The 18,794-nt window shown below is 49.2% G+C and overlaps 1 protein-coding gene across 1 annotated transcript; it reads left to right on the top strand.

The window, feature by feature from the left end:
• The first annotated feature begins 2,981 nt into the window (after positions 1 to 2,981).
• Positions 2,982 to 17,627, top strand: LOC140193702 (E3 ubiquitin-protein ligase RNF144B-like). Its single transcript, XM_072250869.1, has 4 exons — positions 2,982 to 3,535; positions 5,263 to 5,354; positions 15,350 to 15,502; positions 15,937 to 17,627. Exons 1-4 carry the CDS (start codon positions 3,496 to 3,498, stop codon positions 16,336 to 16,338), a joined length of 687 nt encoding a protein of 228 aa, XP_072106970.1. The 5' UTR covers positions 2,982 to 3,495; the 3' UTR covers positions 16,339 to 17,627.
• Positions 17,628 to 18,794: the final 1,167 nt, after the last annotated feature.

Here is an 18,794-nt window from a genome sequence, read left to right as displayed (position 1 = left end):
ACCAAAATGAACCACCTCACACTTATCTGGGTTGAATTCCATCTGCCACTTCTCAGCCCAGTTTTGCATCCTATCAACATCCCGCTGTAATCTCTGATAGACTCCACATTATCCACAACACCCCCAATCTTTGTGTCATCAGCAAATTTACTAACCCATCCCTCCACTTTCTCATCCAGGTCATTTATAAAAACCACGAAGAGAAGGAGTCCCAGAACAGATCCCTGTGGCACAACACTGGTGACCGATCTCCATGCAGAATATGACCCGTCTACAGCCACTCTTTGCCTTCTGTGGGCAAGTCAATTCTGGATCCACAAAGCAATGTCCCCTTGGATCCCATGCCTCCTTACTTTCTCAATAACCCTTGCATGGGGTACCTTATCAAATGCCTTGCTGAAATCCATATTCACTACATCTATTGCTCTACCTTCATCACTGTGTTTAGTCACATCCTCAAAAAATTCAATCAGGCTCGTAAGGCATTATCCACCTTTGACAAAGCCACGTTGACTATTCCTACTCATATTATGCCTCTCCAAATGTTCATAAATCCTGCCTCTCAAGATCTTTTCCATCAACTTACCAACCACTGAAGTAAGACTCATTGGTCTATAATTTCCTGGGCTATCTCTACTCCCTTTCTTGAATAATGGAACAACATCTGCAACCCTACAATCCTCCGGAACTTCTCCTGCCCCCACTGATGATGCAAAGATCATTGCTAAGGGCTCAGCAATCTCCTCCCTTGCCTCCCACAGTAGCCTGAGTTACATCTCATCCAGTCCCGGTGACTTATCCAACTTGATGCTTTCCAAAAGCTCCAGCTCATCTGCTTTCTTAATATCTATATGCTCAAGCTTTTCAGTCCGCTCTAAGTCATCCCTACAATTGCCAAGATCCTTTTTCATAGTGAATACTGAAGCAAAGTATTCATTAAGTACCTCTGCTATCTCCTCAGGTTCCATACACACTTTTCCACTGTCACACTTCCAGAGGTGACTGTTCTGCTTTCCAAAGACTTTCTTTGATCTTGGAGGGAGTTGATAGAGATTGATAAGACGATAGATCGAGAGGGCAGACAGAGACTTTTTCCCTGGACAAAAATGGCTAATACCAGGGGCATTACTTTCAGGTGATTGGAGGAAGTAAAGGGGGAATATCAGAGGGAGTTTTTTCTACCTTGAGAGTGGTGGGTGAGTGGAACACATTGCCGGGGTGGTGGTGGGGGCAGATATATTAGGAGCATTTAAGTGACTCTTTGATTGGGATATGGATAAGAGAAGAAATGGAGGGTTATGGGGAAGGGAAGGGTTAAAAGGTCGGTACAGCATTGAGGGTCGGAAGGCCCTGCACTGTGCTGTACTGTTCTGTGTTGTCTGATCTGAACAACAACAGAGACAGGGAGAGGGGTAGGGGCCGGAGGGGTTTACAGTCTATATATCACGAAGGACAGCCTCCCCACGCTGTTTTAAGAATATTAAACAGCTTCCTTATACTGAAGTTGCACTCTGGACCTCACCCTCTACGTCATGATCTTCACACTTTGTCGGCTACCCGCACTGCACTTTCTCTGTAACTGTGACACTTTATTCTGTAACTCTCTTTCCTTGTACTAATTAGTGTCACTGTGAAAGGCACTAGCAGTGTGCCAGGTGTTAAAGGGAGTAAGGGAAGAGAAGTGAGTACAGTTACTATTACAAGGGAGAAGGTGCTGAAAAAGCTGAAGGACCTAAGGGTACATAAGTCATCCGGACCAGATGAACCGCACCCTAGGATTCTGAAAAGGTAGCGATAGAGATTGTGGAGGCATTAGTAATGATCTTTCAAAAATCATTGGGCTCTGGCATGGTGGCAGAGGACTGGAAATTGCAAATCTCACTCCACTCTTTAAGAAAGGAGGAAAACAGCAGAAAGGAAATTATAGACCTGTTAGCCTGACCCCAGTGGTTGGGAAGATGTTGAAGTCAATTGTTAAGGATGAGGTTATGGAGTACTTGGTGACACAGGACAAGATAGGACAGAGTCAGCATGGTTTCCTTAAAAGAAAATCTTGCCTAACAAACCTGTTGGCATTCTTCGAGGAGATTACAAGTTGGATAGGGGATGCAGTGGATGTTGTATATTTGGACTTTCAGAAGGCCTTTGACAAGGTGCCACACATGAGGCTGCTTACCAAGTTAAGAGCCCATGGTATTACAGGAAAGTTACTGGCATGGTTAGAGCATTGGCTGATTGGTAGGAGGCAGTGAGTGGGAATAGAAGGATCCTTTTCTGGTTGGCTGCCAGTGACTAGTGGTGTTCTGCAGGGGTCAGTGTTGGGACTGCTTCTTTTTATGCTGTATATAAATGATTTAGATGATGGAATAGATGGCTTTGTTGCCAAGTTTACAGATGATATGAAGATTGGTGGAGGGGCAGGTAGTGTTGAGGATACAGGTAGAACGCAGAAGGACCTAGACAGGCTAGGAGAATGGGCAAGAGAATGGCAAATGAAATACAATGTTGGAAAATACATGGTCAAGCACTTTGGTAGTAGAAATAAATGTGCAGACTATTTTCTAAACGGGAGAAATTCCAAAAATGTGGGATGCAAAGGGACTTGGGAGTCCTTGTGCGGAACACCCTAAAGATTAACTTGAAGGTAGAGTCGCGGTGAAGAAGGCAAATGCCATGTTAGCATTCATTTCCAGAGATCCGGAATACAAGAGCAGGGATGTGATGCTGAGGTTTTAAAAGGCACTGGTGAGTCCTCACCTTGAGTATTGTGAACAGTTTTGGGCTCCTCATCTAAGAAAAGATGTGCTGGCATTGGAGAGGGTTGAGATGATGTTCACAATGATGAATTTGGGAATGAAAAGGTTATCATATGAGAAGGTCTGGGCCAGTACTCATGGAATTTAAAACGAATGGTGGGGGGTGTCTCATTGAAACCCTTTGAATGTTGGAAGGCCTATACAGAGTAGATGTGGAAAGGATGTTTCCCATGGCGGGGGATTTGAGGACAAGAGGGTACAGCTTCAGGATAGAGAGGCGACCATTTAAAACAGGGATGCGAAGAAATTTCTGCAGCCAGAGGGTGGTGAATTTGTTACCACAGGCATCTGTGGAGGCCAGGTCACTGGGTGTATTTAAGACGGAGAGTGACAGTTTCTTGATTCGACCCGGTTACGGGGAGAAGGCCGGGGAGAGGGGCTGACGAGGAGAAAACGGAGCAGCCATGATTGAATGGCGGGGAGCAGACTCGATGGGTCTGTGTTTTATGGTCTTCTGGTCTTAATGAAATGAAATGACGGCATGCGGAACAGCGTTTCCGCTGAGTCTCGACAATAATAAAACGATTTGCAGTTTGTTTTTTTTTGAGGGAGGGAGAGGCCTTTCATTGTGAAAGTGATAGCGAAAGTATTTTCCGCCTGGGAAATCCCACCAAGCGGCAGTTCCACGCAGAGGGACTGATCACCACCTCTCCCGGACATATCACCACCCCTGGCCGAGATGGCCACACGGAGGCTGAAGGTGTTCTACCAGCGTAAAGGTAAGGCAGACTGCCTGCAGCAAGCGACGGCCATTAGCTGGGCCCTGGAGCAGACTGCGACAGAGGTTAAACAGGAAAAGGAACAGGTGAAAGAAAAGCAAACGCTGCTACTACAGACATCTCTGTGTTCGAAAGGGATCGGAACGCTCCTGAGCGTTTAGACTCGGGATAAATTTGACACGTAAAACACAGAAAAAATGCGTCGTTTGCGACAACGCCCTGCACAGCCGAGCGAAGTGCCGAGGACAGCCCGCCAGTGTATCCGTGCTTCTGGAGCCAACATAAAATGCCATAACTTACCAAGCCGTGCCTAGGCAGAGTGATAGGACAGTGTGGAGGGAGCTTCCCTCTGTGTCTGACCCCGGGGGTGTGTGATGGGACAGTGTGGAGAGAGTTTCACCCTGTGCCTGACCCTGGGAGTGTGTGATGGGACAGTGTGGAGACAGTTTCACTCTGTGTCTGACGTTGGGAATGTGTGATGGGACGGTGTGGAGGGAGTTTCACTCTGTGTCTGACCCTGGGAGTGTGCCATGGGACAGTGTGGAGGGAGTTTCACTCTGTGTCTGACGTTGGGAATGTGTGATGGGACGGTGTGGAGGGAGCTTCACTCTGTGTCTGACCCTGGGAGTGTGCGATGGGACTGTGTGGAGGGAGCTTCACTCTGTCTGACCCCAGGAGTGTCTGATGGGATGGTGTGGAGGGAGTTTCACTCTGTGTCTGACCCTGGGCGTGTGTGATGGGACAGTATGGAGGGAGTTTCACTCTGTGTCTGACCCCGGGAGTGTGTGATGGGACAGTGTGGAGGGAGCTTCACTCTGTGTCTGACCCCAGGAATGTGTGATGGGATGGTGTGGAGGAGCTTCACTCTGTGTCAGACCCCGGGAGTGTGTGATGGGATGGTGTGGAGGGAGCTTCACTCTGTGTCTGACCCCGGGAGTGTGTGATGGGACAGTGTGGAGGGAGCTTCACTCTGTGTCTGACCCCAGGAATGTGTGATGGGACAGTGTGGAGGGAGCTTCACTCTGTGTCTGACCCCAGGAATGTGTGATGGGACAGTGTGGAGGGAGACTCACTCTGTATCTGACACAGGGAGTGTGTGATGGGACAGTGAGGGGGGAGCTTCACTCTGTGTCTGACCCCAGGAATGTGTGATGGGACAGTGTGGAGGGAGACTCACTCTGTATCTGACACAGGGAGTGTGTGATGGGACAGTGAGGGGGGAGATTCACTCTGTGTCTGACCCTGGGATTGTGGGATCGGAAGGTGTGGAGTGAGTTTCACACTGTGTCTGACCCTGACAGTGTGTGATGGGACAGTGTGGAGGGAGCTTCACTCTGTGTCAGACCCCGGGAGTGTGTGATGGGATGGTGTGGAGGGAGCTTCACTCTGTTTCAGACCCCGGGAGTGTGTGATGGGATGGTGTGGAGGGAGCTTCACTCTGTGTCTGACCCCGGGAGTGTGTGATGGGACGGTGTGGAGGGAGTTTCACTCTGTATCTGACCCCAGGAGTGTGTGATGGGACGGTGTGGAGGGAGTTTCACTCTGTGTCAGACCCCAGGAGTGTGTGATGGGATGGTGTGGAGGGAGCTTCACTCTGAGTCAGACCCTAGGGGTGTGAGCTGCAGAAAGATTCCCTGGGAATGAGTGATGGGGATGAGTAGGGAGAGGGAGGTGGGACATTGCGGACATAGTCTGACAGTATTAAGTTGAAAATGTTACTGTTCCAGCTGCCCAACAGACCCAACTCCAACAGCTACCATGCTCACATTATGTGGACGTGGTGAACCTGAAGAAATGGATCTTGGAATCACTGCGGAAGGTAGGAGCAACAAAAGCTTCTTTGCACATGGCCACACCGAGCAGCAGTTCAACCACAAGAGTCTCCAATGATAGTACTGTGTAATGAAGTTTGTGTAACATTACCTCTGTACCTACTCTCCACATCAAAGCATCTCGGCGTGTAACCACCATCTACATCACTGTGTCTCTGCCTGTACCTACTCTCCACATCACAGTGTCTGTCTGTACCTGCACTCCACATCACAGTGTCACTGTACCTACTCTCATCACAGTGTCTGTCTGTACCTGCACTCCACATCACAGTGTCTGTCTGTACCTGCACTCCACATCACAGTGTCACTGCCTGTACCTACTCTCCCCATCACAGTGTCTGTCTGTACCTACTCCCCACATCACAGTGTCTGTCTGTATCTACTCTCCACATCACAGTGTCTGTCTGTACCTACTCTCCACATCACAGTGTCTCTGTACCTACTCTCCACATCAGTGTCACTGTACCTACTCTCCACATCACAGTGTCTCTGTCTGTATCTACTCCCCACATCACAGTGTCACTGTACCTGCACTCCACATCACAGTGTCTGTACCTACACTCCACATCACAGTGTCTGTCTGTACCTACTCTCCACATCACAGTGTCACTGTACCTGCACTCCACATCACAGTTTCTGTACCTACTCTCCACATCACAGTGTCTGTCTGTATCTACTCTCCACATCACAGTGTCACTGTACCTACTCTCCACATCACAGTGTCTCTGTACCTACTCTCCACATCACAGTGTCTGTATGTACCTACTCTCCACATCACAGTGTCTCTGTCTGTACTGACTCTCCACATCACAGTGTCTCTGTACCTACTCTCCACATCACAGTGTCTCTGTCTGTATTGACTCTCCACATCACAGTGTCTCTGTACCTACTCTCCACATCACAGTGTCACTGTACCTACTCTTCACATCACAGTGTCTCTGTCTGTACCTACTCTCCACATCACAGTGTCTGTACCTACACTCCACATCACAGTGGCTGTCTGTACCTACACTCCACATCACAGTGTCTGTCTGTACCTACTCTCCACATCACAGTGTCACTGTACCTGCACTCCACATCAGTGTCTGAACCTACTCTCCACATCACAGTGTCTCGGCCTGTACCTACACTCCACATCACAGTGTCACTGATTGTACCTACTCTTCACATCACAGTGTCTGTCTGTACCTACACTCCACATCACAGTGCTTGTCTGTACCTACACTCCATATCACAGTGTCTGTCTGTACCTACTCTCCACATCACAGTGTCTGTACCTACTCTCCACAGCACAGTGTCTGTCTGTACCTACACTCCACATCACAGTGTCTCTGTCTGTACCTACTCTCCACATCACAGTGTCTGTTATACCTACTCCCCACATCACAGCATCTCGACGTGTAACCACCATCTACGTCACTGTGTCTCTGCCTGTACCTACTCTCCACATCACAGTGTTACTGTACCTACTCTCCACATCACAGTGTCTGAACCTACTCTCCACATCACAGTGTCTCGGCCTGTACCTACACTCCACATCACAGTGTCACTGATTGTACCTACTCTTCACATCACAGTGTCTGTCTGTACCTACACTCCACATCACAGTGTCTGTCTGTACCTACACTCCATATCACAGTGTCTGTCTGTACCTACTCTCCACATCACAGTGTCTGTACCTACTCTCCACATCACAGTGTCTGTCTGTACCTACACTCCACATCACAGTGTCTCTGTCTGTACCTACTCTCCACATCACAGTGTCTGTTGTACCTACTCCCCACATCACAGCATCTTGACGTGTAACCACCATCTACGTCACTGTGTCTCTGCCTGTACCTACTCTCCACATCACAGTGTCACTGTACCTACTCTCCACATCACAGTGTCTGAACCTACTCTCCACATCACAGTGTCTCTGTCTGTACCTACACTCCACATCACAGTGTCTGTCTGTACCTACTCTCCACATCACAGTGTCACTGATTGTACCTACTCTCCACATCACAGTGTCTGTTGTACCTACTCCCCACATCACAGCATCTCGACGTGTAACCACCATCTACGTCACTGTGTCTCTGCCTGTACCTACTCTCCACTTCACAGTGTCACTGTACCTACTCTCCACATCACAGTGTCACTGTACCTACTCTCCACATCACAGTGTCTGAACCTACTCTCCACATCACAGTGTCTCTGTCTGTACCTACTCTCCACATCACAGTGTCTCTGTACCTACTCTCCACATCACGGTGTCACTGTACCTACTCTCCACATCACAGTGTCTGTCTGTACCTACTCTCCACATCACAGTGTCACTGTACCTACTCTCCACATCACAGTGTCTGAACCTACTCTCCACATCACAGTGTCTCTGTCTGTACCTACTCTCCCCATCACAGTGTCTGTCTGTACCTACTCTCCACATCACAGTGTCACTGATTGTACCTACTCTCCACATCACAGTGTCTGTCTGTACCTACTCTCCACATCACAGTGTCTGTCTGTACCTACTCTCCACATCACAGTGTCACTGTACCTACTCTCCACATCACAGTGTCTGTATGTACCTACTCTCCACATCACAGTGTCACTGATTGTACCTACTCTCCACATCACAGTGTCTGTCTGTACCTACTCTCCACATCACAGTGTCACTGATTGTACCTACTCCCCACATCACAGTGTCTGTACCTACTCTCCACATCACAGTGTCTGTCTGTACCTACTCCCCACATCACAGCATCTCGGCGTGTAACCACCATCTACGTCACTGTGTCTCTGCCAGTACCTACTCTCCACATCACAGTGTCACTGATTGTACCTACTCTCCACATCACAGTGTCACTGATTGTACCTACTCTCCACATCACAGTGTCTGTCTGTACCTACTCTCCACATCACAGTGTCTCTGTCTGTACTGACTCTCCACATCACAGTGTCTCTGTACCTACTCTCCACATCACAGTGTTTCTGTACCTACTCTCCACATCACAGTGTCTTGGTCTGTACCTACTCTCCCCATCACAGTGTCTCGGCCTGTACCTACTCTTCACATCACAGTGTCTCGCCCTGTACCTACACTCCACATCACAGTGTCTCTGTCTGTTCCTACTCTCCACATCACAGTGTCTCTGTCTGTACCTACATTCTAGATCACAGTGTCCCTGCACCTACTCTCCACATCACAGTGTCTCTCTGTATCTATTCTCCACATCACAGTGTCTCTGTCTGTACCTACTCTCCACATCACAGTGTCTCTGTCTGTACCTACTCTCCACATCACAGTGTCTCTGTCTGTACCAACACTCCACATCACAGTATCTCTGCCTGTACCTACATTCCACATCACAGTATGTCTGCCTGTACCTACTCTCCACATCACAGTGTCTCTGTCTGTACCAACACTCCACATCACAGTATCTCTGCCTGTAACAACATTCTACATCACAGTATCTCTGCCTGTACCTACATTCCACATCACAGTATGTCTGCCTGTACCTACTCTCCACATCACAGTGTCTCTGTCTGTACCTACTCTCCACATCGCAGTGTCTGTCTGTACCTACACTCCGTGTCGCAGTGTCTCTGTCTGTACCTACTCTCCGCGTCGCAGTGTCTGTCTGTACCTATACTCCGTGTCGCAGTGTCTCTGTCTGTACCTACTCTCCGCGTCGCAGTGTCTGTCTGTACCTATACTCCATGTCGCAGTGTCTCTGTCTGTATCTACTCTCCACATCGCAGTGTCTGTCTGTACCTACTCTCCGCGTCGCAGTGTCTCTGTCTGTACCTACTCTCCGTGTCACAGTGTCTGTCTGTACCTACCCTCCGCGTCACAGTGTCTGTCTGTACCTACCCTCCGCGTCACAGTGTCTCGGCCTGTACCTACTCTCCACATCACAGTGTCTCGGCCTGTACCTACTCTCCCCATCACAGTGTCTCGGCCTGTACCTACTCTTCACATCACAGTGTCTCGGCCTGTACCTACACTCCACATCACAGTGTCTCGGCCTGTATCTACACTCCACATCACAGTGTCTTGGCCTGTACCTACACTCCACATAACAGTGTCTCTGTCTGTACCTACATTCCAGATCACAGTGTCTCTGCCTGTATCTACTCTCCATATCACAGTGTCTCTGCACCTATTCTCCACATCACAGTGTCTGTCTGTACCTACTCTCTACATCACAGTGTCTATGTCTGTACCGACTCTCCACATCACAGTGTCTCTGTCTGTACCTACACTCCACATCGCAGTGTCTCTGTACCTACTCTCCACATCACAGTGTCTTGGCCTGTACCTACTCTCCACATCACAGTGTCCCTGTCTGTACCTACTCTCCACATCACAGTGTCTGTCTGTACCTACTCTCCACATCTCAGTGTCTATCTGCACCTACACTCCACATCATAGTGTCTCTGTCTGTACCTAAACTCCACATCACACTCTGTACCGACTCTCCACATCACAGTGTCACTGTACCTACTCTCCACATCACAGTGTCTCTGCTTGTACCTACACTCCACATCACAGTGTCTCGGTCTGTACCTACTCCCACATTACAGTGTCTCTGTACCTACTCTTCACATCACAGTGTCTCGGTCTGTACCTACTCCCACATTACAGTGTCTCTGTACCTACTCTTCACATCACAGTGTCTCTGTCTGTACCTACTCTCCACATCACAGTGTCTCTGTACGTACTCTCCACATTACAGTGTCTCTGCCTGTACCTACTCTCCACAGCACAGTATCTCTGCCTGTACCTACATTCCACATCACAGTATCCCTGCCTGTACCTACTCTTCACATCGCAGTGTCTCTGTCTGTTCCTACTCTCTACATCAGAGTATCTAACTGTACCTACTCTCCACATCACAGTGTCTCGGCCTGTACCTACACTCCACATCACAGTATCTCTGCCTGTACCTACTCTCCACATCACAGTGTCTCTGTCTGTACTGAATCTCCACATCACAGTGTCTCTGTACCTACTCTCCACATCACAGTGTCTCTGTCTGTACCTACTCTCCATATCACAGTGTCTGTCTGTACCTACACTCCACATCACAGTGTCTCGGCCTGTACCTACTCTCCACATCACAGTGTCTGCCTGTACCTACTTTCCACATCAGTGTCTCTGTCTGTACGTACTTTCCACATCACAGTGTCTGTCTGTACCTACTCTCCACATCACAGTGTCTCTGTCTGTACCGACTCTCCACATCACAGTGTCTCTGTCTGTACCTACACTCCACATCACGGTGTCACTGTACCTACTCTCCACATCACAGTGTCTCTGTCTGTACCTACTCTCCACATCACAGTGTCTCTGTGCCTACTCTCCACATCACAGTGTCTGTCTGTACCTACACTCCACATCACAGTGTCTGTCTGTACCTACTCTCCACATCACAGTGTCTGTACCTACTCTCCACATCACAGTGTCTGTCTGTACCTACTCTCCACATCACAGTGTCTCTGTACCTACTCTCCACATCACAGTGTCACTGTACCTACTCTCCACATCACAGTGTCTCTGTCTGTACCGACTCTCCACATCACAGTGTCTCTGTCTGTACCTACTCCCCACATCACAGTGTCACTGTACCTACACTCCACATCACAGTGTCTGTACCTACACTCCACATCACAGTGGCTGTCTGTACCTACACTCCACATCACAGTGTCACTGTACCTGCACTCCACATCACAGTGTCTGTACCTACACTCCACATCACAGTGTCTGTCTGTACCTACACTCCACATCACAGTGTCTGTCTGTACCTACTCTCCACATCACAGTGTCACTGTACCTGCACTCCACATCACAGTGTCACTGATTGTACCTACTCTTCACATCACAGTGTCTGTCTGTACCTACACTCCACATCACAGTGTCTGTCTGTACCTACACTCCATATCACAGTGTCTGTCTGTACCTACTCTCCACATCACAGTGTCTGTACCTACTCTCCACATCACAGTGTCTGTCTGTACCTACACTCCACATCACAGTGTCTCTGTCTGTACCTACTCTCCACATCACAGTGTCTGTTGTACCTACTCCCCACATCACAGCATCTCGACGTGTAACCACCATCTACGTCACTGTGTCTCTGCCTGTACCTACTCTCCACTTCACAGTGTCACTGTACCTACTCTCCACATCACAGTGTCACTGTACCTACTCTCCACATCACAGTGTCTGAACCTACTCTCCACATCACAGTGTCTCTGTCTGTACCTACACTCCACATCACAGTGTCTCTGTCTGTACCTACTCTCCACATCACAGTGTCTGTCTGTACCTACTCCCCACATCACAGCATCTCGGCGTGTAACCACCATCTACGTCACTGTGTCTCTGCCTGTACCTACTCTCCACTTCACAGTGTCACTGTACCTACTCTCCACATCACAGTGTCACTGTACCTACTCTCCACATCACAGTGTCTGAACCTACTCTCCACATCACAGTGTCTCTGTCTGTACCTACACTCCACATCACAGTGTCTCTGTCTGTACCTACTCTCCACATCACAGTGTCTGTTGTACCTACTCCCCACATCACAGCATCTCGACGTGTAACCACCATCTACGTCACTGTGTCTCTGCCTGTACCTACTCTCCACTTCACAGTGTCACTGTACCTACTCTCCACATCACAGTGTCACTGTACCTACTCTCCACATCACAGTGTCTGAACCTACTCTCCACATCACAGTGTCTCTGTCTGTACCTACTCTCCGCATCACAGTGTCTGTCTGTACCTACTCTCCACATCACAGTGTCACTGATTGTACCTACTCTCCACATCACAGTGTCTGTCTGTACCTACTCTCCACATCACAGTGTCTGTCTGTACCTACTCTCCACATCGCAGTGTCACTGATTGTACCTACTCTCCACATCACAGTGTCTGTCTGTACCTACTCCCCACATCACAGCATCTCGGCGTGTAACCACCATCTACGTCACTGTGTCTCTGCCTGTACCTACTCTCCACTTCACAGTGTCACTGTACCTACTCTCCACATCACAGTGTCACTGATTGTACCTACTCTCCACATCACAGTGTCTGTTGTACCTACTCCCCACATCACAGCATCTCGACGTGTAACCACCATCTACGTCACTGTGTCTCTGCCTGTACCTACTCTCCACTTCACAGTGTCACTGTACCTACTCTCCACATCACAGTGTCACTGTACCTACTCTCCACATCACAGTGTCTGAACCTACTCTCCACATCACAGTGTCTCTGTCTGTACCTACTCTCCGCATCACAGTGTCTGTCTGTACCTACTCTCCACATCACAGTGTCACTGATTGTACCTACTCTCCACATCACAGTGTCTGTCTGTACCTACTCTCCACATCGCAGTGTCACTGATTGTACCTACTCTCCACATCACAGTGTCTGTACCTACTCTCCACATCACAGTGTCTGTCTGTACCTACTCTCCACATCACAGTGTCTCTGTCTGTACTGACTCTCCACATCACAGTGTCTCTGTACCTACTCTCCACATCACAGTGTTTCTGTACCTACTCTCCACATCACAGTGTCTCGGTCTGTACCTACTCCCACATTACAGTGTCTCTGTACCTACTCTTCACATCACAGTGTCTCTGTCTGTACCTACTCTCCACATCACAGTGTCTCTGTACGTACTCTCTACATTACAGTGTCTCTGCCTGTACCTACTCTCCACATCACAGTATCTCTGCCTGTACCTACTCTCCACATCACAGTGTCTGTCTGTACCTACACTCCACATCACAGTGTCTCTGTCTGTACCTACTCTCCACATCACAGTGTCTGTTGTACCTACTCCCCACATCACAGCATCTCGACGTGTAACCACCATCTACGTCACTGTGTCTCTGCCTGTACCTACTCTCCACTTCACAGTGTCACTGTACCTACTCTCCACATCACAGTGTCACTGTACCTACTCTCCACATCACAGTGTCTGAACCTACTCTCCACATCACAGTGTCTCTGTCTGTACCTACACTCCACATCACAGTGTCTCTGTCTGTACCTACTCTCCACATCACAGTGTCTGTTGTACCTACTCCCCACATCACAGCATCTCGACGTGTAACCACCATCTACGTCACTGTGTCTCTGCCTGTACCTACTCTCCACTTCACAGTGTCACTGTACCTACTCTCCACATCACAGTGTCACTGTACCTACTCTCCACATCACAGTGTCTGAACCTACTCTCCACATCACAGTGTCTCTGTCTGTACCTACACTCCACATCACAGTGTCTCTGTCTGTACCTACTCTCCACATCACAGTGTCTGTTGTACCTACTCCCCACATCACAGCATCTCGACGTGTAACCACCATCTACGTCACTGTGTCTCTGCCTGTACCTACTCTCCACTTCACAGTGTCACTGTACCTACTCTCCACATCACAGTGTCACTGTACCTACTCTCCACATCACAGTGTCTGAACCTACTCTCCACATCACAGTGTCTCTGTCTGTACCTACACTCCACATCACAGTGTCTCTGTCTGTACCTACTCTCCACATCACAGTGTCTGTTGTACCTACTCCCCACATCACAGCATCTCGACGTGTAACCACCATCTACGTCACTGTGTCTCTGCCTGTACCTACTCTCCACTTCACAGTGTCACTGTACCTACTCTCCACATCACAGTGTCTGAACCTACTCTCCACATCACAGTGTCTCTGTCTGTACCTACTCTCCGCATCACAGTGTCTGTCTGTACCTACTCTCCACATCACAGTGTCACTGATTGTACCTACTCTCCACATCACAGTGTCTGTCTGTACCTACTCTCCACATCACAGTGTCTGTCTGTACCTACTCTCCACATCGCAGTGTCACTGATTGTACCTACTCTCCACATCACAGTGTCTGTCTGTACCTACTCCCCACATCACAGCATCTCGGCGTGTAACCACCATCTACGTCACTGTGTCTCTGCCTGTACCTACTCTCCACTTCACAGTGTCACTGTACCTACTCCCCACATCACAGTGTCACTGATTGTACCTACTCTCCACATCACAGTGTCACTGATTGTACCTACTCTCCACATCACAGTGTCTGTCTGTACCTACTCTCCACATCACAGTGTCTCTGTCTGTACTGACTCTCCACATCACAGTGTCTCTGTACCTACTCTCCACATCACAGTGTTTCTGTACCTACTCTCCCCATCACAGTATCTTGGTCTGTACCTACTCTCCCCATCACAGTGTCTCGGCCTGTACCTACTCTCCACATCACAGTGTCTCTGTCTGTACCTACTCTCCACATCACAGTGTCTCTGTACCTACTCTCCACATCACAGTGTCTGTCTGTACCTACACTCCACATCACAGTGTCTGTCTGTACCTACTCTCCACATCACAGTGTCTGTACCTACTCTCCACATCACAGTATCCCTGCCTGTACCTACTCTTCACATCGCAGTGTCTGTCTGTACCTATTCCCCACATTGCAGTCTCTCTGCCTGTACCTACTCTCCACATCACAATGTCTGCGCCTGTACCTACCCTCCATATCACAGTGTCTCTGTCTCGTTTCATTACTAGCGATTTTCTCTTTGGAGTGAAGTATGATAAGAGGTGACTTGATAGATACGTGGATGTTGATTAGGGGCATAAGTCTGGTGGACAACCAGAATGGTTTTCCAGAGCTGACATGGCTAATACCAGGGGGCATAGATTTATGGTATTTAGTGTGTATGTTTGGATCGTGCTGCCAGGTGCTGTGGTAGAGGTGGAAACAGTTAAAAAACTCTTTGCTTGGCACATGGATGGCAGGAAAATGGAGGCTACCTTGGGGCAGTGTCAGATTAATTTTAGAGTTGGTTAAAAGTTTGGCTCAACATTATGAGCTGTGCTGGACTGTTTTGTGTTCTAAAACAATGTATATCAGTGATGATAAATCTGCTTCTGAATTTCTTTCTTTCCCGCAGGGTCTTTGCTCCTTCCCGTGCACCAGATGCAATGGGAGCCGTGTTCCGTGGCAAACGCTGCGCCACCTAGCGGCCTTCACACAGCAGGAGCTGAGCTCCGCTGAGGAGAACCTCCGCCACAATTGCAGGAACCACCCCGACAAGCTGAGAAAGGTGGAGGGGAGAGAGCGTCGGGCTGGAGGGTGGAGGAGAGGGATAGTTGAGCGAAGGGTGGGTCGAGGGTACCGGGGGTCGAAGGGAGGGAGTGTTAAAGGGAAGGAGGGTTGAAATGTGGATGTCGGGGGGAGGGTTGAGGGTTCAGAAGGAGCGCCGTGGACTGGTGAGGCAGATCCATTGGGAGAACCGGGGTTTTTCACTCTTATGTCTGATCCCGGGAGTGTGTGACGGGACGGTGTGGAGGGAGCTTCACTCTGTGTCTGACCCCGGGAGTGTGTGATGGGACGGTATGGAGGGAGCTTCATTCTGTGTCTGACCCCGGGAGTGTGTGACGGGACGGTGTGGAGGGAGCTTCACTCTGTGTCTGACCCCGGGAGGGTCTGTTGGGACGGTAAGGTGGGTATTGGCTGACGTTGTCGTCTCTCTGGCAGTGCCCGCAGTGTGCCCAGCTGGTACAGAGAAGCAGTAGCGAGGTTCTGTGTGTTGAGTGCCCTCGGTGCCCGGGATGGAGTGAGAAGGATTTCCGGTTCTGTTGGAATTGTGGTCGGGAGTGGGAGGGCTCGCTCACGCCGGGGGTGACCTGCCCCCACTCCGACTGCTCCTTACTGGTGGTCCTGAGCTCGTGCAAGTCCATCGAGCGTCTGAACAGCAAGGTTCATGGGTGCCCGAGCGTGCGGCCGTGCCCGAAGTGTAAGCTGCTCATGGCCCACCAGGGCGGCTGCAACTACATGATTTGCCCCAGCTGCAAGCATTGCTTCTGTTATCGGTGCCTCCAGCCCTTTGCACCCTTCCATTACACCTGCCCCATTCAGCCGAACCCCAGTGTCCAATAACTCTCCGAACGCTGCAGAGGCAACTACACGGTGTCCATGAGGCCATAGGACGTAGAGGCTTAATCAGGTCAATCTTCTCCTTCATTAATCATGGCTGATTTGTTTGTCTGCAGTCTCACTCTCCTGCCTTCTCCCCATAACATCTGATGCCCTGACTAATCAAGAACTTATCAACCTGCTCTTCAGGTACACCCAATGAATTGACCTGCACAGCCACCTGTGGCAATGTGTTCCACAGACTCACCACCCTCTGGCCAAAGAAATTCCTCCTCATCTGTTCTAAAGGGACATTTTTCTAACCTGAGGCTGTGCCCTCTGGTACTAGATTCCCCCATTATAGGAAACATCCTCTGCACATCCACTCTATCTCGGACTTCCAGTATTCAATGAAGTACCCAGCATTCGTCTAAACTCCAGTGAGTACAGGCCCAAAGCCATCAAATACTCCTCATACGTTAACCCTTCCATTCCTGGCATCATTCTTGTTAACCTCCTCAGGGCTGTCTCCAATTCCTGCACCTCCTTTCTTAGATTACAGGCCCAAAACCTCATTTTAAATACTGGCGCCTGTCGGTCCAAGTTCGGGTTCTCATTCAGTGATGTACCTCTTCGTGTTTGCTCCTTTGCTGGGGTTTCGCCCTCGTTTTGTCAGTTGTTGCCGCTTGTAGACGCGGGAACCAGGCTGAAGAGAACGACAACAGCTGGCCATGCACCTTTAAGCGATGTTGGTCGGCTGACACCTCCCCTTTAAGAGGAACAGCTGACTGGCGGACAGATGTGATTCATCTGCCGCTGTCAACTCGGGAGTGGCGGCAGCAGTTATTGGGGGCGGTGGGGTGGGGAGGGAATCAGACCCTGGCCTGTGAACCAGCCAAAACTCTGCTGCAGTCCTCAGTTCTGTGAAATCTCACTCCGCAGGAGACTGCTTGGCCCATCAAGCCTATGCTGTGTCTGTAAACAAACTTTCCAGTCAGTCTCTCCCTCCTAACATCCCGACCCCCTCCATTCTCCATTTCCAGTGTCCCTCCCCTGCCCAGTTTGCTCTGGAAAACTCTGTTTAATTCGCTCCCCCTCCCTTCCAGGCGTCCCCTACCACAACAACAACTCACCTGCTCTTCCCTCTGGTTCTTCTACCAACGCCCTTCTCTCCATCTCCTTTGGGCACCCACCCTCCTGCCCCGGGAACAGGCCCCTCAGTGCTGGTTCCCGCTACCCTGGGGAAATGTCTGTGGGGTGCTGCCTAAAGGCCAATGGTGAATCTGTACAACACAAGAAAAGGGAAATAAAGATGGTATTTGAATAAAACCAATCTCTGGTGTTCATACACATTCACACTCGCAGACACACTCACTCATACACAAACTCACAGACACACAGTTACACAGAAACATACACACACACACACTCAGAGACACACACACACCACGCACACTCAGGCACATGCACTCACACAGGTACACATACTCACAAACATACACTCACTGACACACACACACACACACATTTCCACAACACATGCACTTACACGCACTCACACCACTCACACAGATACACACTGACATACACTCTCTCTCTCTCACTCACTCACACGCAAATACTTTCTCACACACACACATTCAGACACACCCACACAGTCACACACACTCACACACATGCACACACACTCACATAGACACTCACACATGCACACTCTCACACTCACATACACACAAACTCACACAACACATACACTCACACACACATACACACTTATACATACACAGGCATACAGACGCGCACACATTTACATAGACACTCAGACACACATACACACACACAGACACATACATACACACACTGAAAATACACACAGATACACATAGACAAACACACATACACTAAAACATATACAGTCAAACACTCACACAAACCCACTCACGCACACAGTCACACACACATACAGGCATATTTCCTTCCCTTTCTACTCCCACACAGACAGACAGACTCACACTCACCCACACAGAAACACACACATACAGACATACACACACATAGACATACTCTTACACACGTGCAGACACAGACACGCGGACATACATATGCAGAGATTCAAATACACCGGTGTAAACACATACAGAAACACAGATATGCACAACCACACACATACAAATATTCACAAAGATATATACACACACACATTGAGAAACACACTCACACACTCTCACACTCACCCACACACCCATAGGTACCCATTCACAGTCACTCACACGCATACACACAGAGACATACAGACATACGCACACAATCTCACACTCACCCACACACACAGACACAAACACACTCACTCACACATACACACTTACTGACATACAAGCATAGACACATACACACACAACATAGACACACATACAGATGTACACACACACAACTCACACAAACAGATGCACACACGTACGTGCACACTTACACAAAAATAC

This window comes from Mobula birostris, unplaced genomic scaffold (assembly GCF_030028105.1).
Source record: "Mobula birostris isolate sMobBir1 unplaced genomic scaffold, sMobBir1.hap1 scaffold_734, whole genome shotgun sequence".
Lineage (NCBI taxonomy): Eukaryota > Metazoa > Chordata > Chondrichthyes > Myliobatiformes > Myliobatidae > Mobula > Mobula birostris.
Note: the sequence above shows the minus strand (reverse complement) of the source record. Positions and strands in the feature narration are given on the sequence as shown.